Source organism: Petaurus breviceps, unplaced genomic scaffold (assembly GCF_028583685.1).
Source record: "Petaurus breviceps papuanus isolate PSGF00001 unplaced genomic scaffold, PetGlider_PUasm1.0 90617, whole genome shotgun sequence".
Classification (NCBI taxonomy): Eukaryota; Metazoa; Chordata; class Mammalia; order Diprotodontia; family Petauridae; genus Petaurus; species Petaurus breviceps.
In genome coordinates, this window is record NW_027187287.1 from 3,668,151 (window position 1) to 3,693,295 (window position 25,145).

The 25,145-nt window shown below is 40.7% G+C and overlaps 1 protein-coding gene across 3 annotated transcripts in view; it reads left to right on the top strand.

The window, feature by feature from the left end:
* Positions 1 to 1,071: 1,071 nt before the first annotated feature.
* Positions 1,072 to 25,145, top strand: part of CEP131 (centrosomal protein 131) — a 58,470-nt gene continuing 34,396 nt past the window's right edge. For all 3 annotated transcript variants that reach the window (XM_069064082.1, XM_069064083.1, XM_069064084.1), the window contains exons 1-3: positions 1,072 to 1,505; positions 2,901 to 3,102; positions 16,113 to 16,207. In XM_069064082.1, coding sequence (XP_068920183.1) covers positions 2,917 to 3,102; positions 16,113 to 16,207 — 281 coding nt within the window. In that variant the 5' untranslated portion in view covers positions 1,072 to 1,505; positions 2,901 to 2,916. The remainder of the gene's footprint in view (positions 1,506 to 2,900; positions 3,103 to 16,112; positions 16,208 to 25,145) is intronic.

A 25,145-nucleotide genomic window follows, 5' to 3' on the forward strand; every position in this document is an offset into this window, starting at 1 on the left:
GCTGGTAATCCTGAACTGCCTTTTCACCCTTTTATTCTTTGTTACAAGGGATTGTTATTGGGATGAAAACGATAGGAACCTTTCAAGTAAAAATTAGTGGTACAAGAGGAAAACCAGACCATAGATTTGTACCCTAGATTTGAGGAGAGCAGATTTCAAAGGATTCAGTTTTGCTAACTTTTAATATAATTGGTTTCTTTTGTAATCCTATGTATTTTATTATATGTATTTAAAAACATTCAGAAAAGGGGTCAACAGGCTTCACCAGATTTTCCTGCCACAAAAAAAGGTTTAATAACCCCTCCTTTAGTGGTATTAGGTACTTTGGCTTCTCTAAACATTTCTCTACTTTTGTATTTTAATTCTGTACCTCTGGCTACCAACTAAAATCTAACTTAAAATTCCCAGATATGCTTCTGTTAAAGAAAAAAAAAAGTTTTAAAAAACAGTTCCCTAATTTGGGCTGGGTGAAGAATCAGAATGCCTGTCAGTCCCTATGGCCCATTGATGGAGATGGCTTCGTGGGGATATTTTCTTCCCCAGAACAAAGGCAGAACAGCAATTCTTGCCCAGTCTTCCTGAAACCAGTTGTTTAAGTGGACCTCTAGGGGCCCCACAGCCTCATCTTTTAAGACCTTCTCTCAATCATCCCCTTCTCCCAGATTCCTCGACCTCTTAAGGTCTCCCAGTCCTCATTCTCTAACCTTTTCTTTAACTCCCCTCTCCCCATATCTGCCTCACGCCTACCGTCTTTCTTTTTCCTTTTTTTTACCCCCAATCCCCCAGTTTTCCCCCTGACCCCTTGGCTCCACAGGTCACCACCCTCCCCTGCTTTTGGTTCCCACCCCCCCTACAACAGTGATCCTTTCCACGCCCCGCCCCGCCCCCTCCAGCCCTGGGCCACGCCCCTTCCGTATCAACCAATCGCAGATCTTCCCCCTCTATGTGCCTCTCCCGCCCCCGAGGCCCCGCAATGGACGGCAGAGCCGTCCAGTGAATTCCTGAGATCTCCAGAGCCGGGCCCTGGTCTCAGCCAATCGGAAGGGAGAGAGGAGAGGGAGGGAAGGCCTCGGGGGCTTGACGCGGTGGGTGTTGCCAGGCGGGTTGCTAGCTGCCAGCGTTTCTCTCTCCTCTTCCACCTCCTCTGCTAGCCTGTCTCCCCCGTTACCCCTCGCCCGCCCCGCTTTATTGTTTCTGGGGGGGCTCCTCGGCGGGGCGCGGCTGCTCGTGACGGGCGCAAGGGGACACTGCAGCGGGAAGGCCGGGCCCCACGCCAGCTGGACTCGACCTCCCTTCGAGGGCCCCCCTCCCTCCTCCGGGCCCGGCCTGGGGCTGTGGAGCCTGACCGCGGGCGGGCTCCCCAGGGGTCGAGGGGGAAAAGGAGGGACGTGGGGGTCCTGTCTGTCACACTCGTTCGGCCCGTACCCCTCTACACCCGAGGAGGGGGAAGGGTGTCCTTTCTTCTCCTCCCCGTCCCCGAACTCCTGCACCGCGGCGCTCGGCAGGTAAGGGCTACTCGGGGTCCAGAGGTACTGGGAGGTGGTGGGGTGTGGAGGTGGAGGAAGGAAGAATGAAACCTTCGTCTCCTAGGGTGAGGGCGTGGTGTGCATGGCTGATATGGGGGAGATATCTTTTAAAAGCTCTTTAAAGGATGTGAAATAGCCACCGATTGGGCAAACTGAAGGTCTCCAGAGGTGGAGGGAAAGGTGGTTCATGGGACCAGTTGCATGGAAGAAAGAAAAGAAAAATGAAAATGAAAAGATAACCTTAGTCTTTGGTCTCAGTAGGTATGCCTGAGTGATGGGCAGGCGACAGACCAATGATTAATTTCTTTCCTGTGCCCTGGCCTTGTTCTGTGTTCTCTTGACCTACACAGCTCTCCTCTCTTTTGCTCAATAGTGAAAGATTTCCAGGCTCTGTTATTTTCCTAGAACATTTTAGTTAAGATAAGATAACATGTGTAAAGCGCTTTGCAAACACTAATGTCTACGTGAATAGTAGCTAGTAGTAGTTGTAGTAGTAGTAGTAGTAGTAATATGGCTCTTAGCACGGGACCCTGGCACATAGCAGGCACTTAAGTCTTGCTTCTTGACTTGGCTTTGACTTATTGTGTGTATAACATTTCTCCACACCCAAAAGACGGATCAGGGAAAAAAACAACAGTGGGCAAAAGAGTCTTTTTCCTAAGGTGAAGGATTTTGAACTTTTTGAAAACCAGTTTTTAGTATTTTTTTTTTCCCTCCCTGTCTTCCCCCTCCTTCCTCCTCCATCACCTGTTGAGCCTCAATTTGATCTCTGGCTTCCCTGCAGTATAAAGAAGCTGGTAGGGTGGTTTCCATAGTGAGGGTTGTGTTTATGCTACCATCCAAGAGCCCAGCAAATCACAGATGTCTTTGAGAAAACTATAGTGAGAACCCTAGTCTGGACCTGGTATTGCCTATAGCCTTGTTAAATTTCACTGCACAGTGGGAAACATCTGAAAGACTCTATATTCTTTGTCTGATGATAGCACTAACTTCTGATGCCTTGAAACATGAAACCAAGACTTAGGCAAATGGAAGCAGAATTGTTGCCTTATAAAAGGCAAGGTGTCCTATCCCTAGCTAAGTGTTAGGACTGAAGAACTTAGCAGTGCTAAACACATAGTAAGCACTTTGTAAATACTTATTGAATTGAAATAGGAAACTAAATGGCTTAATTTTGCATCACAAGAAATGCATGTCCACCATAGAAGTTTGTACCTCTAGAATGTAGACATTAGTGTTGCGGGGCTGTTGAAGCAAGAGCCAGATGATAACATTTTCCTAGACTATTAACTACCTTTAGTGGAGCAAGAAGAACAGAGAGGAAGAAGATTTGATCTTTCCTGGTGATTTCTTATATCTATTTTCTTGCTTTAGGTCTGCTCTGATCACAATGAAAAGTGCCCGGGCCTCTAGTAACCCGGCCTGCTATCCAGAAGACAACTTAGAAGGAATGGAACTGAGCTTGACAGGTCTTCCCCTGCTTGTTTCCAGACGACCTAATAGTGCATCCCCTGCAAAGCCCATTGCCCGGTCTATTTCTGTTATCACTGAAAACAAGCCTAGAAGGAATGCCCTGGTGAGTGTCCAAAGCTATAGAATATCTTACAGGAAACCTTGTTCACTCCCTCAAACATTAAGCTAGGTAGAGAGATTTTTCAAAACTAGGCATATATTAACATTCATTTGGTTGTTTATAATCTGGATGTTTGGCCGTAAGGATAACTTTCAGATTAAGTCATTTGGGACATCCCCCTCCCAACATTACAACTTTTACGCCCTTGTGGCAAATAAACTAATCCTATGTTAATACATATCAATGCATGCAAAACAGTCAATTTACAGATGTTGTAAATTTATTAAGATCTACCTCACCCTTGCATTGTCTTTTATTTCATTTCCCATAAGAACCACGGACAGTGCCGAATCATCTATTCTCATTTTTTTTGTTTCAAATATCCCTCCCTCGCCCCCCCCTTCCCACCTAGGGTATGTATTTACCAAGTGGTTAACTGAGTTTAGGTTTGCAGTCAGTGGTCATCGAACAGTGTGCAAAACTTAGCTATCATATGCTGGGATTGAGCCTATGAACTTGGCATTATTAGCAACATCCTCTGAACAACTGAGCTAATCCTCCCAGATCTGTAAATTGTAAGGAGTTTTAATTGGGGGGGGGGGACGTATTCTAACCTTACTTACTTTACTGCTTCAAGCCCTTTAATCACTATGCTTTACTACTAAATAAAATTCATGCTTTTAAGGCATTTTCCAGTCAATCTATACTCCTCTCCCCCCAAAATGTCCCAAGTTTTCCTACCTCTTTGCTGATACTGCCCCCTCCTCTCTCTTCAAATTGTGCCTATTTTTCAAGGCTTAGTTTAAATGCCACCTCTTTCATAAATCTTCCCTGATTCTTCTAGCTGGAAAGGTCTTGTTGTTCCTATGAATTATTATAGCACTTCAAAGGTATATCGTAGGTACTTACATTCTGTTTTATGTTATAGTTATTAAAATTAAAAACTACATTATATTTATTGTAGGCCCCTTGATGGTAAGGACTGCATCTTATATATCATTGCTCTCTTCCATCTGCCCCTTCCCCCACCCTCAATCAGTGAGACCTTTGTTCTTCAATTGTTCTTAAAGATTTATAAGTGCTCATTGGCCAGAGCCCTAGGGTGGACCATAGTTTCTGTAATCATGATGGGCCTCTGATCCTCAGTTTCTTTAGGGTACCTGTTATCTGGGGGAACTTGTGATAGATTGGTCGTCATAATTAAACTAAAGATTATATATGGTCAGTGACATTGGAAAGTTGCAGTTATCTTAGTATGTACTATCTGTTCAACTTGGATACTAGTAAATATTTTGAGAATGTCCTTGACTAGAGCTACAGCCGCAGTGCTTGAAAGAAAACTATTAACTCTTAACACATAAACTATAAGGAAGATAGTAAACCACACTTAATAAAAAGTTTCCAATAATAATGACAATAATAATAATAGCTAGCAATTATGTAGCACTTTAAGGTTTGACAAGGGCTTTATGCATGTTATCTCTTTTGGTCCTTACAGCTATTCTGTGAAGTTGGACAGATAAGGAAACAGCCTAAGAGATGTTGAGTGGTTTGCCCTGGGTCACACAGTATCTGAGGCAAGATTCCAATTCTGATCTTCCTGACTCCAAGCCCAACACTTCCATTACTTAGGAAAGGAGCATTCTTTAAAAAAGTGGGGGGAGGGGCTGCACTTCAATTTCTTCAATTTACTGTCCACAGTAACAGTAATAACAGAAAAAAAAGGAGTCCACTTTGACTGGAATATAGAACAACATGTGAAGGGGAGGAATGGGAGCTGAGCTGTTCCCAGTTATTGGGAATACTGAATTATAAGGCTGGAAATTTATACCATTGTTGTGTTTGTCCTTTGTTTTCAAAGGGGACCATGGCATCAGGGAAATGATGACATGACTTGCACTTGACTTTGATTTGAGTGAAGGAGGGCTGTGCAAGGTCACCAGCCTCACTTTCTCCTCCAGAGCTATCTGGATCCAGATATTCTTCAGGATGACTGGAGATGACCCAGAATGCAATGGGAGAACCCTGGCCTTTTTCTGCTAAGACCTTTTTACATACTCATATAGAGTGAGGTAACGCCTATTCAGTGAATAGGCCTCTAAGAAGTGAGTGAAGGGATGACCCCTTTAATTAGGAAAAAGAAAAAAAATCAAGCTGGGAGGGGAAGACCCTAAGGGTTGCTGTTCCAAAGAGAGACAGTTACCCTTGACATGCACTCTATGCCTGGAGGCCCCAAAATTAAGGAACCACTGGATGATTTTGGAAAAAGGAATGATGTGATCATAGCTATGCATTAGGATGATTATTCCAGTGGTGATGAGGAGGATGACTTGGAGAGGGGATGTAGATTGGAAACCAAAAGGCCAGTTAGGAAGCTTTTAAATGGTCTGGTTAAGAAGAGACAGGTGATGGTGAGAGGGGTGGATGGATATGAGAACAGTTTTGGAGGTAGAAATGACAGGATTTGGCACCTGATTAGCTGTGTGGGGTTAGGAATATAGAAGATTCAAATATGACTATAAGATTATAGGCCTGGGGGACTGAGAGAATGTTAGTAGCATGTAATGAAATAGAAAAGTTAGAAGGAGGGCAGTTTGGGGACATGCTTATATTTTCAGCTTTAGATACACTAAGTTTGAGGGACTAACAGGACATCAAGATGGAAATATCTAGCAGGTAGTTGGAAATATGGGGACTGAACTTTTGAGGAGTAACTAGGGATGGGCATATAGATTTGAATATATCTCTTAAGAGGTATTTATGGGAGTAGATGGGTGACCCAAGGTAAAAAAAAAAGGAGACAAGTGGGCCTAGCATGGAACCTTACTAGCTTATGATATTTTGATCAATCTGTGGTCTCATTTGTGTGAATATGCCTTCTATCCATGCACTATTCATACCTTATCCTTTGTGATTCCTCTCTGCTGTGTCAGTTCATAAATCATCTGTAGAGGATTTTTGTTTCCATCTAAAAGTCGAAATCACAATTAGTGGTTATTAGTGCAACATTGCTTTCTATCTTGCTATCCCTCCCTTGCTCTTGCTACATGCCTGGATTGTCTTTTCTGATTCTACTTGGGATAATACTGCAGCCAGCGCAGTTGGTGGGCTAGCAAGCGGTGAGAATAACGAGATGGGGGTGTAATCAATTGTTTATTACAGTACCATTTCATACAGAGTCAAAGATGCAAGGAGCTCAAAGAGTTTTTATGTCCCCCCCAAGAGAATGCAGACAGTGTAGAAAGATCCTCCCTCAAAAGAATGCAGACAGTGTAGAAGGACCCTCCCTTAATCTTGCTTAAGGTTAGTTATTTCTTAGGGTATTATTCTAAGACCATATCCAGAGGCATAAACAAAAAAAGATTGCACACCCTCTTGCTTATCTGCCCTGTCGCCTTTGCAGGTAACTGTATAGGACAGGGAAATATACCTAGCGACCCCAAAACATCCTCCATAACACATCCTCCTGCTTGTCTGCCCTGTAACCTTTAAGGTAATAATATAGGGGAGGGGAACATTTCATTAGTGAAGCCGAGAGACTTGTGAAAGTTCTCTACATCTCCCGGGTTTTATTCTTTAAAAGGCTGCAGGCAGGATCATGCAATTGTACATTATATACCACTTGTTGAATGATACGAGAAAAATAGGAAAGAAGGATGGGTAAACAAGTACATACAACCAGTAATACCACCCCTATTCCTAGGAAGGTTATTATTTGCTGTATTTGTCCAGTTAATATTCCCTGAGCTCTCTTTATCCAATCAACAATGTATTTTGCCTCTGAATTTGGTAGTAGAGACTGCTGACTCTCTTGATTGACGAAGCGAGCCAAATTCTCTAAATCGTTTATGTCAAGGGATGTGTTGCAGTCACCCCATAGGCCATTAAGATGATTTCTAATTTGAATTATGTTACATTCTGATTCATTATATGGTTTGTTTACCATACAAAAATATATATATATATCTATAATCACATATTAACCTTTGTCTAACTTGCATTAATTCAATCTCCTCAGCTATTGCAATTAAATCATCTCTAAGCTGATTTATCGCTTTATAAAAGCTCTTGTTGATTTCTGATTGTAACAAAAATCCTCATGAAACATTGACAGACAATTCATGTAAAAATTGAGCTTGTACTATCTGATTTTGTACAGTGCTAATGGATACAGACATAGCAACACTGCTCACTATAGTAGTAATTAAAGCAATTATCCCAACAACAATATAGGATATACACCTCTTTTTTTGATTGGAACCCAATAGTTGATTAATTTTAGCAATAGAATGATCAGCACAAGAATGAAACCAATGCTCACTCTCTACAGGTATCATTACTGTACTAGGTCTTCTTATAACAAATAGCAGTTGTCCCACAGAATTATTATCATGACATTCAGAAACCTTATAATTAATACATGTGACATTGTAATGCTTATCATTTTTGGTGATATTTACATTGCTATGTTTTCCCCACATGAATGCATACCTCCCTCCTAAACAAGCACGTACAAAGCTGTGGTCAGTCTTGCTCAAGTATGTTGGGAGCAAAAATAGCAAAAACCGTTGTTATTAGGGCCCATGGCAAAGGGATTTTCCATATTTCTGGGTTTCCTCTCTGAGTATCCAAACCAATTTTGTTTTGGATACCCGCCATGCCTATGTTTGATGTTTGTGTCATTGTGCCAGGAAATGTAGGTTTGCTGTTCCACCTGATGGCAAACAGGTACATCAGTCCTACAGTTTAAAAATGGGAGATCCTCTTGACCCGAAAATCCCCATAGTATATGTTGTGATGTTCTCAACCCTTACTAGGTCCTTAATTCTGAAAATTCCTTTAGCATAGGTGTTCCCATTCAGCTCTCCTTTAACTCTACACTTTAGCATAGATATAGAAGATAGATTAACAGGAATGTCCACAAGTGCCTGTTTGAGTCTGCCCCAAGGATGATAATCATATTGATACTTAATAATTTGTACTAAGCTACATGAGGACGTATTAAAATTAGCAAAACCCAAAGGCGGTTCATCAACTAACCCAGTAAAATTAAAATCAAGCACAGGACGGGTTATGTTTGCCTTATGAATATCAAAATCTTTGGCAATAAGGATTGACCCATTTCCTTCTAAAGTGATTTCTGGAAGAAACTCCCCACCCCACCATCTCTACCCAAGGTGGATGATTGAGGACTGCCCAGTATCTTGTAGAGGCAGCTCTTGGAAGCTGAGCAAAGATAGCAGCGAGCAGGATCACCATCCACTTGCCCTCATTTAGGCTCAGCTGCCGACCTCCTCTGGTTCTGGTTCGGGGTATTGACACAGTCCTTGTGTTCCTTTCTGGTATCCAGACTTCCTCGTTTTCATCTGTGGAGACACACAAATAACCTCTGCCTCCAACTATTACCCTGTTCAGGCCACACCATTGTCCCTTATCATTTTTCCACATCACCCATTCAGTAACTGCAGTTGCCTGGGGCTGTGAATTTTTAGAATTACTCATTGTATGGTCAGTAACACCCCAGAATTTTTCTGCTGGTGTTTTATTTTCAGGATCTAGTGTCACATAATTTATTACGTAAAGTGACAACCCCAACATTCGTCTTGGGGTACCCATGCTCCAAATCCCTCCTTTTAGTTTTTGGAGTGCAGTTTTAAGTGTGCGGTTTTTTTCTTTCAATAATTGCCTGACCTGTGGGGTTGTAAGGAAGCCTTGTAAGATGGTGAATACCCCATTGAAGACAGAATTCAGCAAAGCCTTTTGAGGTGTAAGTGGGGCCATTGTCAGTCTTTAATTGTTTTGGCACACCCGCAGCAGCAAAGCATGTAATAAGATGTTCTTGAACATGAGAATTTTTTTCCCCAGACCTATCATTTGCCTATGTAAACCCTGAATATATGTCCACAGTTACATGTATATATTTCAGTCTCCCAAAAACAGAATAATGAGTAACATCAGACTGCCAAATTTCATTGGGTAACAGTCCACGGAGATTTACACCCTTGGGTATAGAGGGACTGCAAATAACATATGATGGACAGCTTTTAACTTTTGCCTAGCTTGTTCTCTAGTGATATCAAAGGTCCTAGCAAGCATTCTAGTGGATTGATGAAATCTGTGATGGGATTCTTTTGCTAATTCTAATGATCCCACAAGGATTTGATCAGCTATGTGATTACCCTTAAAAAGTGGTCCAGGAAGACCAGTATGAGATGGGATGTGCGTGCTCTGTTTTGTACAGTATCTTGTAAATCACAGAACAATGTGTACAACTGAGTTTTATTTCTATGTATATTGGCTGTTTCTATCTTTTGAGTTACTTGGGCTGCATATTGAAAATCTTTAATAATATTAATAGACTGAGGAAATAGAGTAAGAGCAGATGTTACAACTGTGAGCTCATTCTTTTGGGTGGAATCATAAGGTGATCATTTTCATAACCTGTTTATCAGGTCAGTATACAGAAACTCTGTAGTCTTTAGTGGCATCAATTAATACATTAAATCCTAAAACAGGTTGATCCTTACATACCTTACTGATTATGAACTCATTGTTAAGAATCTGAAAATGCCTTTTGGTGTATAATGTTGTATGGAGATAACATATATTAACAATTGCCAAGATTCTTGATTCTCAATCAATTGTTGGATTTGGTCATGAGTATAAGGAACTTTTATAACTTCAGGCAATTGACCATTTAGACATAAACATTGTCTGATCATTTTCTTTATGAGCTGAACCACCCCATCAGGGTAAGTTTGTAAAGAATATTTTGGCTGATGTGAAATATAACCCCATTCAATCACTAAGTCATTTTGCATTAAGGCACCTGTAGGGCTGTATTTTGTGTTCAGCACAGTGAGTTGTATTCCTGCAGAGGGGTCTACTCTATATGTAATTGCAGTTCTGATAGCTTCCTGGATGTAATCCAATACATTTCTAGCTTCAGGTGTAAGAATTCTAGGAGAATTAAGGTTGGTATCACCTTTCAGTAATTGGTATAATGGTGTTAAACATTCATTTGAAATTCCAAGACTAGATCTGATCCAATTTATATCCCCTACAAGCTTTTGCAAGTCATTTAATGTTTTAATATTATCTTTTTTAATTTCCAATTTTTGAGGTCCTACAGTAGTGTTCTGCACTTTATTACCTACATACATAAAAGGAGCTGTCTTCTGTATCTTTTCAGGGGCTATTTTAAGTCCTACAGCAATGAAATTATTTGTAACCTCCTCTAATATTTTTTCTAGGGTAAGCACATTTTGGTGTGCACATAGAACATCATCCATGTAATGAATTAAGTAAGCTGTGGGGTATTTGTGTCTAGCGGATTCTAAGGCCTTTGCCACAAACTTTTGACATAATGTGGGACTGTTTTTCATCCCTTGGGGTAGTACCTTCTAACAGTGTCTTTTTAGGGGTTCTTTTAGATTTATGGAAGGTATGGAAAATGCAAATGTTTCTTGGTCCTCACTTTGAAGAGGTAGGCTATAGAAACAATCCTTTATGTCTATTACTCATAAAGGCCATTGTGATGGTACCATATTAGGAGATGGTAAACCAGGCTGTAACGCTCCCATATCCTTCATGACTTTCTTCTCGGAAATACGTAAGCATCCTCCATTTTCCTGAATTCTTTTTTCTGATTGCAAAAATTGGAGAATTCCATGGGCTATTTGTAGTTTCAGTATTACCTAACTTCAGCTGTTCTTGCACAATGTCTGATAGGGCAGCAATTTTTTCTGCACTTAGGGGTCACTGATCCACCCATAATGGTTTTGTGGTAAGCCATTCAATAGGATTGGCTTTTGGCTGCCCATCAATTAGGGCCCCTCCTGAAAATTTGTCATGATGGTGACCTTAAGTTGTGATAAAATATCTCTGCCCCATAAAGCCATTGGCAAGGAAGTCAAAAAATATGGCTGGAATTTTCCTGACATGCCCTCAAATTCCCAAGTAAGTTTCCTCACACTTTTTAAAGGTTGACTAACTTCTCCTATGCCTTTCATATTTATATCTGATTTTTGAACAGTCTACTTTGGGTCCCATTGTTCCTGATTGATAATGGTCAGGTCTGCTCCAGTGTCTAAGAGACCCTGAATTCTTCTGCCCTCCACATATATATGAAGAGTGGGTCTTGAGATCGTAATGATTTGAGACCACATGACCTCTGGATTCTGTATTTGAAATATCTGTTGTTCCTGTTTTAATTGGATCACAGAACTGCTGGGATCCATAATTTTAATTTTAATCTTATTATAATCTTCCCAGTCCTTTTGTTCCACATAGGTTGAAGTGAATCTATGTATTCTATCTATGTATTCCTCTTCTGAGGTTAAAGAAAGTACCCCCATGGCAGGAGAAGGGCTCCTAAAAGGCACTTCTCTCTCCTGGCCTGGGTAAATGTTTAAAAATTTAACCTTAGGCTGTAAGATAATAGCAGTTACTTCAGAGGTGGAGGGATCCAAATCGGCTTCCCCTTTAACTGAATGTAAGTCCCTGCTGTTTTTTGTGGACCTTGAGGCTATTTCCCTGAATTTCTAAATCTACATTCTGAATCCCAAGGAAAACCCTTATGACATTTGGGACATTTTGATTTTGGTCGTAATTCACTATTACTGCCACCCACTTGACATTCCCTTTTGAAATGACCCACTTTGCCACATTTATAACAATTCTCGTTTTGCCTATATGTGTCTGCTTGAGCTTCTGCTATAATTTGTGCTTGAAAGACCATAGACTTTACCTCCATAGATTTTCTAATTAATTGATCCGAGGAGGCTTCAGCAGGAAGTGCCAAAAAAGCTTTCTTATGATCTAAATTGCATCTCCCTTTAGCTATTTGTCTTAGAAATTCTTCCAGTCCCACAGTACTTTACCTAGCCACCCCAAAACGTCCTCCATAATATCTTCCTGCTTATCTGCCCTGTAACCTTTAAGGTAATAATGTAGGGGAGGGGAACATGTCATTAGCGAAGCAGAGAGACTTCTGAAAGTTCTCTACAGGATAATGATGTGAAAAGAGTTCTGGCTTTGGCTTCAGGAATTCTGGGTTCAACTCTTGTCTCAGTCACCCACTGTATTAGTTGACAAGGAAAAACATAGTTCTTTCCATTCTAATGGAGGAAATGAAGTGCAACTATGTGCATTCAAGAAATATACAGTACAAATGGAAAGCTTTCTCAAAGGGAAGGCCTTATAATAGTAGGGTAAGGCAGTCAAACCCCCAGAGTCTTGGTTTCCTCACATATAAAATAGAGTTGATGTTTGTCTAGGGTTGTTAAAGAAAATGCTTAGCAAATCTTAAAATACTATATATAATTGTGAGATTATCATTACTCTATTTTTCTCATGCAAGCCTTCATTGGTAATATGCTGTAACCTATTAAAATCTATGTACCTTTCCATTGCCCTTTGGGCCGCCTTTAGTCTTGTTGTATAAGATTTCTTTGTAGCTACAATTACAAAGATACTTTTGTTCAGTAGTCTCCCAAGTTTCAGTTATCAGTCAAGGTCAGGAGACTTTTTTCCAAAGCCAATCAGTGACACAGTGGAAATCTTTTGCCATATCCAAATGGAAGAGGAATTCCCAATAGATTGTGACATTCTCCAAATATTTTTGTCTGCATATAACATTGCTCTAAATAACTTAAAGCCTACAACATTACAGGGCTTTCTCTATAATGTAAAAGCCACTGCCATTCAAAACAGTTTAGCTTTTTAATCCATATAGGAAAAACTGAGGGGATAAAGAATTTATGTTGTCAAGACTGTGACATGTATTTGGATAGGTTGCCCATCATTCAGTTTGACCCATTGAGTCAGTACATCTAACTTGGACAGGCACTGCACTTGAACAGCTGGACTTGGAACTGACTGGAAGAGAAAGTAGGATTGTACTTGGGAAATTTCCCAAGTATATAAATTGTTTTCTGAGCAACTCCCTGCCTCAAAAGCCCGTTTAAAAAAATACCAGTATTTCCTTGGCTTCATATCATGTAACACTTCAATTTTGTAGAATCATGATGATAATAATTTGAGAGTTCACTTAGGAAAGAGTGCTTGACTTGGAGTCAGGAGTTTTAGTTACATTTATAACCTGGTTTGTAACCTGGTATAACTTGGAAAAAGTTATTTATTCTATCTGAGCCTCATTTTACTAGTCTGTAAAACTGATCAATCACTAGAATTTTTTAAGGGTCAACTATTTGCTAGATGCTGGAGATACAAAGACAAAAGTCAGAGCAGCCCCCTGCCCTCTTCATCTAATGGTATATACAAAATAGTTCCAAAATATCCTTTTTGAGAAGTCACTGGGAAAACTAGGAAAGACCACATACAGAAGATGGTTAATTTTTTAAGGAAATCAGGGATTTCATGAGGTGAAGGTGAGGAGAGAGGACATCGTAGCCATGGAGAATAGCTAATACAAAGGCACAGAGACAGAGAAGAACAGCAAGAAGACCCTTTGGCTGGACAGTGGGAGAGGGCAATGTGTAATAAGGCTGGAAGGGTATCTTGGGGTCAGGTTGTGTCAGTGTCCCCCAAAAAGAGTTTACATTTGATCCTGGATATTAGGGAGTCACTGGAGTTTGTTGAGTAGTGGGGTGACACAGTCAGATCTGTGTTTTGGTAGCTGTATGGAGGATATATTGAAGTGTGAAGAAACTTGAACCAGAAAAACTAGTTAAGAGTAGATTGCAGTAGTCCAGGCAAGAGATGCAGAGGGCCCAAAGTGGGGGGCAGGAGGAATGACTGAATGAACAGAGAGAAGACAATAGGTCCAAGAGATGTTATAGAGATAAACAGCATTTGGCATCTAATTGGATTTGTGGGATGAGAGTGAAGAGTTGAAGATGATACTGATGTCTTGAAAATGAGTGATTGAAAGGATAGTGGCCAAAAAAATGGGAGTTTGAAAATGGAATAGGTTTTGGGGGAAAGATAACAGTTCTGTTTTGGATTGTGGAATTTGCGTATCTATAGGATATCCAGTACATAAAGCCTTAAAGACTTTTGGAGATGTGAGAGAAACCAGAGCTGAATAGATAGATTGATGAGTCATTTGCGTGGAGAAGATCATTGAACCCATGGGAACTGATGAGGCCACCAAATGAGAATGTAGCGTGATAATACAAGAAGACCCAGGACAAAGTCTTGGAGGACACCCAAAGTTAGGGAGCAAGGTATGCATGACGACCCAGCAAAGGAGGAGAACAAATAGTCATCTGATGGGTAGAAGAACCAAGAAACAACAGTGTCGTGAAAATCTAGAAAGGAGAGGATAGTCAACAATGATAGATGCTGCAGAGTGGTCAAGAAAGAGAAAAGATCATCAAACTTGGCAATTAGGAGACCCTTAGTGACTTTAGGGAACAGTTTTAGTTGACTGATGAGATAAGGAGAACAAGTATAGACACCTTTTTCATGGACTTTGTCTGAGAAATGGAGGAGAAATAGTATGATAGCTTGAGAGCATGGTAGGCTATAGTGAGACAGTTTTAGGACAGAGGGGCCTTTGTTGTGTTTATAGATAGTAGGGAAGGACCTAGTAAATGGTTGGAGTGTGGTTTGGAATTGAAGAGTAAAGAAGAACAGAGCTCATGGTGGGGGCAGTTTGGGGTTAAGTGACCTGCCCAAGGTCACACAGCTAGTAACTGTTAAGTGTCTGAGGCCAGATTTGAACTCAGGTCCTCCTGACTCCAGGGCTGGTGCTCTATTCACTGCGCCACCTAGCTCTGTCACTGACTCCATCATAGGACTAGTTATCTGGTCTTGAAAATTTAGTTACTTTTGACTCCTGTCCTTTCTTCATATCCTTTATCTAAAAGCTGCCAAGTGCTACTTATTCTTCCTAAGAATTGTCTCTAACTTGCACCCCCTCCTCTCAAGTTGTGCTGGCACCACCTTAATTCAGACCTTTATTCCTTGACTATTGCCATAACTTACTGGTTGACCTTCCCTCCATTCACCACTCCAGTTTTTCCCCTCATCTAATTCATCCTATGTAATGCTGTTTGACTAATCTTCCTTGGATACTATTTTCATCATGTCACTTTCTTGCTCAAAACTTTTTTTTGTCTTTATTAATTTGTTTGTTTACTTTTAGTTTACAAGATTCAGTTCCACAGTACCTTGAGTTTCAAATTTTCTCCCCCTTTCTCTCCTACCCCCCCCTCCATGGCGGCATGCAATCAAGTATAGGATCCAAAAATACTTTCACATTAGACATTAGTCAGGTTGTAAAGAAGGATTGTAACTGATGGATTGAACAGTGGGAAAGAGAAAACAACCAAACAAGAAAAAGAAAGAGCTGAGGGGTGGCTAGGTGGTGCAGTGAATAGAGCACTGGCCCTGGATTCAGGAGGACCTGAGTTCAAATCTGGCCTCAGACACTTAACAGTTACTAGCTGTGTGACCTTGGGCAGGTCACTTAACCCCAAACTGCCCTCCAAAAAAAGAAAAGAAAAAGAAAGAGCTGCTCAAAACTTTTGTATATCTATTGCCTTAAATCTGAACTCTTCTGTCTGACTTTTAGGCCCTTCATTATCTGAACCTACCCTACCCAACCAACTTCATTTCCTATTCTTCTCCAAGATGTTTTTCTGTCCTTGTCAGATTGGATCCCTGTTCCACAAACATGTCATGTTTCTACTTTCTTCTTTGCTATTGCTCATGTTATCCCCCAATCCTGTAACATTTTCCCTTTCTTCCTTCCAAAAATCCTACCTGTCCTTTAAGACCCAACTCAATCTTTTCATGAAAACTGTTTTAACCTACACTGGCCTCTTCCGTTCTGTGAATTTCTTTAGCATTTATACTTCATACAACATGATTTAGCACTTAATTATATTTATATGTGTCATGTTTCCTACTTTTTTCATATGTGTTCCCAGTTAGATTATAAGCTTCCAGTCAGGTATACAGTGGTATCCCTCCAGGATCTACTGAAGTCCTCAGTACTCAGAAGCTCAATAAATATTTGTTGCTTACTTGATTTTTTTTTTCAGGAGAGTACAGGACTAGGGAATTCCAGAGCTATTAATAACCTTCGAAGATCCAACAGCACCACCCAAGTCAATCAGCAGTTGAATGGTACCCTCAGGTAATCCTCTTGGCTTTTTCTCTAATTCAGCCCTAATTTTTTTAGAATAGCCTTCCTCATCTCCCCAGGGAATTCCATCAAACATCTGAAAGGGAAGGGTACTTGCTGCACTGGTATATCCTGAAATAATGTTGGGGCTCTCATCACCATTTTGTGGCTGAGGAAATACTCTGTTCAGATTGCTGGCTCTCTTGGCTTTTGTGCCTCCCTGAGGGAGAGGCAGCAAGGCTAAGGGTTGACTTATGTTCATTCTGCAAGGTGAAAATAGAGCAACAGATGTTTGGGGGACTAGGGTGGTTTTTTTTGTTCCTTGCTATCTTTTGTCTTTAAAAAAAAACAATGGGAGAGGATAGGAGTGAAAAGGGGTAGCAGTTGAAGAAATGTGATAATCAAGGGTCACTTTGCTTTGAAAGTCTTGTAGACTTGTTATTTCCTGTCCTTTCCAGGGGTGGATCTAGACAATTGTTGGCTTGTAGAAAAAAGAAATGGTGACCCATAATGAATGATGTTTATGTGTTCTGAATTGTTCTGGGACCCATTCTTGACTATGTTGGGTTCCTCTTCATAAGTGACCCTTGCCAGGGCAGCTAGGTGGAGCAGAGAATAGAGCACCAGCCCTGCAGTCAGGAGGACCGGAGTTCAAATCTGGCCTCAGACACTTAATGAAAAAACTAGCTGTGTGACCTTGGGCAAGTCACTTGACCATAATTGCCCTGCCTTCCAGTCTCCAAAAAGCAAAAAAGAAGAAGAAAGCGACCCTTACTTGTACTGACCCTTGGTCCTCTCTGATTTTCTTGCTTTATGTAATGGCAGTTCTGCTATGGAAAAAGAAGGCAGTAATAGTCCCCCTCTCTTTTCATATTCTAATCTCTGAGAGAAGAATTGGGAAAGGAAGACAGTTAAAATTCTTTTAACTTTTTGGGGGTAAGGAAAAGCTGCCTATTCATCCAAATGAACTGGAGATTGACTGATTAACCCTTCTTGTGTTCTTTTCTGAAAGTTTCTCTTCAGTTTGGAAAGGGGTCTTTTTTCTTCCTGTCATTCCTTTTCAGAAATGCATTGTTTACAAAAGTCAAGGGAATTCTTTTGTTTGAGGAACGGTGGCTTCTTTAGAGAATTAAATTCTGGGCTAGGGGCCAAGGATTAGAGTTTTCCTCTAGGGAGAGAGGGAAGGAGCTGCCTCTTGCCCTAGAACAAGGCAGAGACATCTGAGGTAGTCATACTAGAGATTTCAGACTCTGGAAAACATAGTCCTTTAGAGCTATGTGATAGCAAGACCAAGCCAACCAGGTCAGGCCTGGTGAGGCCCTGGGCCTGGACAAAGCCATTCTATGAGGGTTGAAGAGGGACAAGCCTTGGTTTAAGTTCGTGTGACCTTGGATAGGTTACTTAACTGCTCTGAGTCTCACTTTTCTCTTATTTAAAATGGGTGTAAACAGTACTTATACCTCCCTTATAATAAGAAAAAGAATGTAATACCTTACATGTAATAAATACCTTAAATTTTCCTTACCTGTTCTCTCGTCTGTTATTTTGCTTTGTGTTCTGTGTGCTGTCTATAGTCTTAACTTAATGTACAAATAGTTTTTCTTATATTAAAAATGAGAAGGGCCTGAAGAAATAAAAATCTGTTTTTATATGCAAACTTGCAAAACCAGCAGAACTGTTTTGTTTTGTTTTCCAGATGCCCAAGGCCATAGCCTTTCTCTTTCTTCCCATAAATGTTGCCTTTTAAGAGTCTTTTTCACTCCCATGAATGAAGTCATTCAAGTTGCTCTTATCCCATCTAGGTAGCTGAATTCTATCATGTGTCCCAAACCCCTCTTCTATTCAGTGCCAATTTCCAGTTCTGTGGTCTCTTGGGATAAGCTCCAAATGTGTCCTTGAAGACCCCTCCCCTCCCTCTCCCTGTTTATGACCTCACTAAAACTTGCTTCCTTTCCTTGGTGTAGATCCTTTGTATCAGTAGTTGTGGAAATATGTCATTATATTCACTCTTACTTTGAAAACATTGTTGTGAAAAGGAAATGCATTCCCTGGCCTTGCAGCTCAAAAAAAACTAAACTTGAATCATCTGCCTGATAAACAAAAATGTGGTCTTGTTTGTGCCATGACACAAGATTGTTATAACAATCAGATGAGTTGATGTATGTGGAAATGGTTTGTAACTTAAAGTTCTATATAAATATAAGCTATTAGTGAAGCCACTTGTAAGTAGGTTCCCATTTATCAGGGGCCCATTCTCTGTACTACCCAGGGAGCATTTGGCCAATGTTGTGATTTTTGCTTTCTGGGTGGTGAGGCAGGTTGCCAGAGTATTTCCCAAAAATATATAACTGCTCACCTGGTCACACACTAAATATTTGTATTTATGCCTGTGACAAGCAACTTTCTGGTATCTAAATATGAGATTTCAAGAAAATATCCAATCTGTATTTACTTTTAGAATTTAGGCTTGCTCTTTTGGTGGCTGGGATGTAAGGACAGTTTATAAGAATTGTTAATAATGAGGGGCCAAGAAATGATCAGCATCCCTTAACACTCCTGGGACTTCCTAATTTTGTTGACTGATTCTGCTTTCCAAACCAGGAGAAATGCCACTCTAGGACTAATGGCAGAGAATTCACTTGCCATATGTTCTCATATATGCTTAAGGTGTTTGTCACTCCATTTTCTCCCAATAGATCCTTATGAATAGGGTAGAGAGGGCTAAGGGAGCATATTCTCATAATATTTTATGTTATTGAACCCCAACTTTTTAACTTAACTGTATTGCACAATTATTGAGGGAGTTGCAGAAAGATCCTAGAATCTTTGACAGTGTAGGAAGGAGACGAGAAAGGTGAATAGAGCTGGGGAACTTAACCTCTTAGTCAACATCCCTACTAGACAACTGATGTTACAGGTCTTGAGTTAGTGAAAGGGGACCTGAGGTTCTTAGGATATATATATATTTTTTTTTTTTTAATGGTAAAATCTCTTCAAATTTTAAAAATTTGGAACTTAAACACCGAAGAAAAGGAGTATTTCAGGGGCAGCTAGGTGGCAGAGTGAATAGAACACTGGCCTAGAGTCAGGAGGACCTGAGCTCAAATCCGGCCTCATACACTTAACACAAAAACTAGCCATGTGACCTTGGGCAAGTCACTTAACCCCAACTGCCCTCTAAAAAAGCAAAAAAAAAAAAATTAAAAGAAAAGGAGTATTTCCTATAGAAAGAAATCATGAATGTCTCAAGTTTGGCTTGTTTTTCCTTTTAAGTATATCATAATTTTAACTTACAACTTTTTCGGGGCGGCCAGGTAGCACAGCAAGTAAGAGCACCGGCTCCAGTTTCGGGATGATCTGGGGATCGAATCTGGGCTCAGACACTTATTACCCACCCAGAAACACCTGGTCATGTAACCTTGAGCAAGTTACTTAACCCTGATTGCTTTAAAAAAAAAAACCAGAAAACCAAAAAAAACCTTATAACTTTTTAAAATCTAATTTTTTTTTAATGAATGGGAATCTGAATTCTTTCTACACCACTTCCCCCCTGTCCTTCTACCATTGAAAAGAACGAAAAAATTCTTGTCAACCCCTCTTCAAGATCCACCCTCATTAGTTAGAGTTTGTTTTGCTTAGTATTAATCCCTACTTTGGTCTATCCTCCTTCTGCAAGTTCTTGATCTGTATTTGGGTCTGAATAATATAACCATGGATTTCCCCCCAGTTAGAGCTCCACTAGGCTGCTGCTAGATTTAGCCACTATTTGGCGTCTGGAAAGATCTGCAGGTTTGGGGTAATAGAACTGCAGACTTCCCTTTGGTCTGGGATTCCTGCTTTGGTTATTCTGCTGCAGTGCTGCAAATTGGGGTATGAGCTAGAAGTAAGACTCATCTCTGCTTTTTGGGTTAGAGCCACATAACTAACTGCTGCTTCCTTCTATACTTGCTCCTCAATCAGTATATAACTGAAGACCTTCAACCTCCCCTTTCCCATAGTTCACTACTTCTAGGCACAGGTGTCCTCAGTCTCACACTAGATCTGTGACCTTGCATGGGATTGGGGCGGGGGGGGGGTGACAGGGAGAGAGAGAGAAAGAAGGAGATGCCAGTTGGCATCTGTTTCTCCCTCCCCCCTGTCCCACCTCTTGCACAAGATCAGGCTTGGAACCTATTCTTGCCCTGGTGAGAAGCTCAAGGCAAATTCCTCTCCCTCATCCTCTTCTGTCTTGTTTTCCTGTTGAGTGAAATGTATCTCTCTACCCAACTGTGTATGTATGTATGTGCATTTTTCCCTTATTTGACTAGTTAAAATGGAATTGAAATTCAAGTGTTGCCTGCTCCCCTCCATGCCTTCTTCCTTATTTATATTCTTTTCCTTTCATACCCTGTTTATGTGAGATAATTTCTCCCACCTTTCGCCTCCCTTTTTCCCCCCTTTCCTTTCTTTTTTAAGATCATCAAAACATAAGAAAAGCTTCCCAAGTCCTCTGTCTTATTAGACTCCCTCTATGACTCGAGATAATAGAGTTCAGCAGAGACATGTGTATTCTCTCTCAGTATTAGGATGTGAACAGTTTGTTCTTATTTAGTTCCCTAAGATTGCTCATCCATATCTACTTTTTTATGTTTCTTTTGACTCTTCTCTTTGTATTTCAAAGTTCTGTGCAGCTCTGATCTTTTCATTGGGAATGCTTAGAAATCCTTTATTCCATTAAAGGTCCCCCCACCCCTTCCCTGCCCACCCCAAAATACTATACTCAGTGTTTCCTGGGTCACATATTCTTGATTGTAAGCCTATAGATTTTCCCTTCTGGAACATGGTATTTCAAGTACTCTACTGCTGTAATAGTGGTGGCTGCTAATTCTTGTATGATTCCAACTGTGGTTCCTTACTGATTGAATTCTTTTCTTTTTGACTGCTTGCAGTATTGGCTTTAATGTCCTTCAAGTTTTTACTTTACGATTTGTTTCAGGAAGTAATTAGTGGATTCTTTCTATTTCTGGTTTGCTCTCTGGTTCTAAGAGATCTCGGGAGGTTTTTTCAAATATGGTGTGTAGGCTTTTTTGGTCATGGCTTTCAGGAAGCTCACTAATCCTTTTTTTTTTTTTCAAATCAAATGCTTTATTAACTTCTGGTTTACATCATTCATTTCCACCAGATTTTGAGTGACAAATTTTCTCCCCATTTTACCCCTACCCACTGCCCCAAAATAGCGATCCCACTGGATATCCCCTCCTCCAGTCTGCTCTCTCCCATATCTTCTCCCATGCCCCCTTCAACTTTCCGGTAGGGCATGGTGGATCTCTGTGCCCCAGTACCTGTACATCTTATTTCCCAGTTACATGTAAAATAATATTAGTAACTATATATATATTATATATATTTTTTAAACATTTTATTTTAAAACATTGAATTCCAGATTCATTCCCTTCCTCCCTTGTCATCCACCCTTACCGGGAAGATAAGCCAATTCAGTATAGGTTATATTTGTGTAGCTATGCAAAACATTTCCATAGTGAATATATTGTAAAAGACTGACTATATTTCCCTCCTTTCTATCCCACCTCCCACTTGTTCTGTTCTCTACTTTGATCCTGTCCCTTTTCAAAAGTGGGTGCTTCCAACTTCCCTCCCCCCCCAGCCTGTCCTCCCTTCCATCATCCCCCTTCTCACTCCCTTCCCCCCCTTATTCTCCTGTAGGGTGAGATATCCTATTTAGTGTGTATGTCATTCCCTCCCTAAGCCAAATTCAATGAGAATAAGGTTGACCCATTCCCCTTTGCCTTCCTGTTCTTCCCCTCCATTATAACCATTTTCTCTTACCTCTTCTATATGAGGTAGTTTACCCCATTCTGTCCCTCGACATCTCCTCTCATTATATTCCTCTCTCACCTCTTAATTTCACCTTTTAAGTATTATCCCTTCCTATTCAATTGGTCCTAAGCCCTCTATGTACACCTGTAAACATATATACACACATTCACATATGTATTCATATGCCCATATACCCTCTTATATAGACATATATATATATATTCCCTTCAACTATTTTCATACTGAGAAAAGTTTCATCAGTTATAATTATCGTTTTTCCATGTAGGAATGTAAATAGTTCAACTTTGATAAGTTTCTTATGATTTCCTAGGAGTTTTGCTTTTGGGATCTTTTTCAGGATGTGATCAGTGGATTCTTTCAGCCTCTATTTTGCCCTCTGGTTCTAAAACATCAGGGTAGTTTTCCTTGAGAATTTCTTGGAGGGTGATTTCTAGGTTCTTGTTCATGACTTTCAGGTAGTCCAATAATTTTTAAATGATCTTTCCTGGATCTATTTTTCAGGTCAGTGGTTTTTCCAGTGAGATATTTCACATTGCCTTCTATTTTTTCATTTGTTTGGATCTGTTTAATAGTATCTTGATTTCTCATAAAGTCACTAGCTTCCATTTGCTCTAGTCTAATTCTGAAGAAATGATTCTCCTCAGTGAGCTTTTGAAATTCTTTTTCCATCTGGCAAATTTGACTTTTTAAGGCATTCTTCTCCTCATTGCCTTTTTGAGCCTCTATTGCCATTTGAGTTAGTCTATTTTTTAAGGTGTTATTTTCTTTATTCAGGTTGTTGACTCTCATTTCAAATTTTCTTGCATTGTTCTCATTTCTCTTCCCAATTTTTCCTCCACTTCTCTTATTTGGTTTTCAAAATCCTTCTTAAGGTCCTCTATGGCCTGTAACCAGCTCATATTTTTTCTTTGAAGCTTTTGGTGCAGGAGTTCTGACTTCACTGTCTTCCTCCTCTTCCATGCTTTGATCCTTTTTGTCCCCAAAATAGAAGTCTAATGTTGGATTCCCCTGTTTGCTTTGCTTCCCTCATTTATTCATGTTGCCACTCAATTGCTTGATTTTTGGACTTTTTGCCACAGTAGGTCTGTGCTACCAGACAGGGGAGTTTTGTACCAAATTCTGGGGTTTTCTCATCTGCCGAAGGTATTAGTTGGATGCTCTCTCTGAAGCCTCCACATGCTCTGGCAAGCTGGTCACACACTCCAGGACCTACACCCTAGACCGCAATTCAGATCCAAGCAGGTTAAAGCAAGAGCAATTACCCCTCAGACAGGTTGCTTGGTCCGCCTACAATGTGCAGGCCAGGTACTGAAGCAGCCACATGGCCCCTCAGCAGAGGCCCCTCAGCCACTTCTCGCCCCAGGGGCAAAAGCCAAGGCACTCCCCACTACTGGATCCCAAAGTCCACACAACACTGACCTCTCACTTTGTCCTTAGCATCTATGTGTTGATAATTCTGGAAATGGCCACAGCTGCTGGTGATCTGAAGTCCCTCCAGCCAGTGGTTGGTCAGGCCGCCCTGTGCAGGGCTGGAGTTGGCTCCCAGAGTCTTGTGCCGGCCCCTTCCTGCCGGCCTGTTGGGCTATTCTCAGTGGGAGGTTAGCTTCTCTGTCATTTTGTGGGTTCTGTAGCTCCAAAGTTTCTTCAGAGTCACCTTTTACATGAATTGGGGGAGGTGGGAGCAGGAGCCCCTCGGAAGTCCTGTTTCTGCTCCTTCATCTTGACTCTGTCCCCAGAAACTCACTAATTCTTAAATCATCTCTCCTCAGGCTGTTTTTACCAGGTTAGCTATTTTTACTATGAGATACCTTATTTTCTTTCTATTTTTCCATCTTTTGAGTTTGTTTTAATATTTCTTGTTGTCTCATGGAATCATTATCTTCTCTTTGATCCATGCTAATTTTCAGGGAATCAGTTGCTAGGGTAGGGTTTTGTACCTCTTGTGCCAAGTTGATAATTCCTTTTTTTCCCCATAGTTCTCATTTCTTTTCCAATTTTTCCTCCAGTCCTCTCACTTCATTTGTAAAATATTTTTAGTCTTTTAAAATTGAATTTAATCTCTTCCAATAATTCTGGAAGCGAAGCTGAAATTAAATTTATACCATTTTGTCTTTTTTCTTTGATGCTTTGCTTGTAGATGTTTTAAAGTCATTCTCTTCTTTGGGGTTTATGTCTTAAGTATCTGTCACCATAACAACTCTGTTTGGTGGGATTATTTTTTTGGTTGCTGATTCTACCAGCCTGCTTCCTGACTTCACATTTGACATTAGGGCTGTAGGCATTCTGGGCTGTGCTTGTATCCTTTTGGATCTTGCTGCTGCTTTCTTGGAGATATTGAGAGTTGTGTTATTTCAGGATTTCAGGGTGAGGTCAGGTTGCTACCTGTAAACTTTCAGTGTTCTCATTTTGGTCTGATCTAGGGCGAAGTCCAAACACTGCCTTCATGATCTGAGCTCTGCAGAGTCTTGACTTGGGCTTGTGTCTGAGCAAACATAGATTGTTGATGGACTCTGCCACTATCTGGCAGCTAGAAACCTCTGCAGGCTTCCCTTTGGTTTGGGATTCCTTCTCTGGTTATTCTGCTATAGGCTTCAGACTGGGCTGTGAGCTAGAATTAAGACCCCTGTCTACTCCTTTGGTTAGCTAATGCTTCCATCTATACTTGCTCCTCAAACCTATAGCTCCTATAGCCTTAGGGTCTTCAATATTTCCTTTCCCTGGATCACCACTCCTAGGCATAGGTCCCCTTCAGAGTCCCATGCTGGATCTGTGACCTTGCATTGTGGTGGGGATGGTGGGGACCAGACAGACACACAAGTTGGCATAATTTTCTGCTCCCTGCACAAGGTCAGGCTCCTTTATGTGGTTCTGGGATTCTATTCTTTCTAAGGCAGGCCCTTGTTCAGTCCTAAAGCTGGGAGATTCCATGCATTATGCTAGATAGATCCCCTTTCTAGCATATATAGACCTCACTTTCTTTCTACCTATGCCAACTTGGCCTAGAAAAATAATTCTGCGATTTAAAAAAAAATTCTCAGTCAGAATTGAATCTGGTGCATGCATGCGTGTGTGTGTGTGTGTGTGTGTGTGTGTGTGTGTGTGTGTGTGTGTG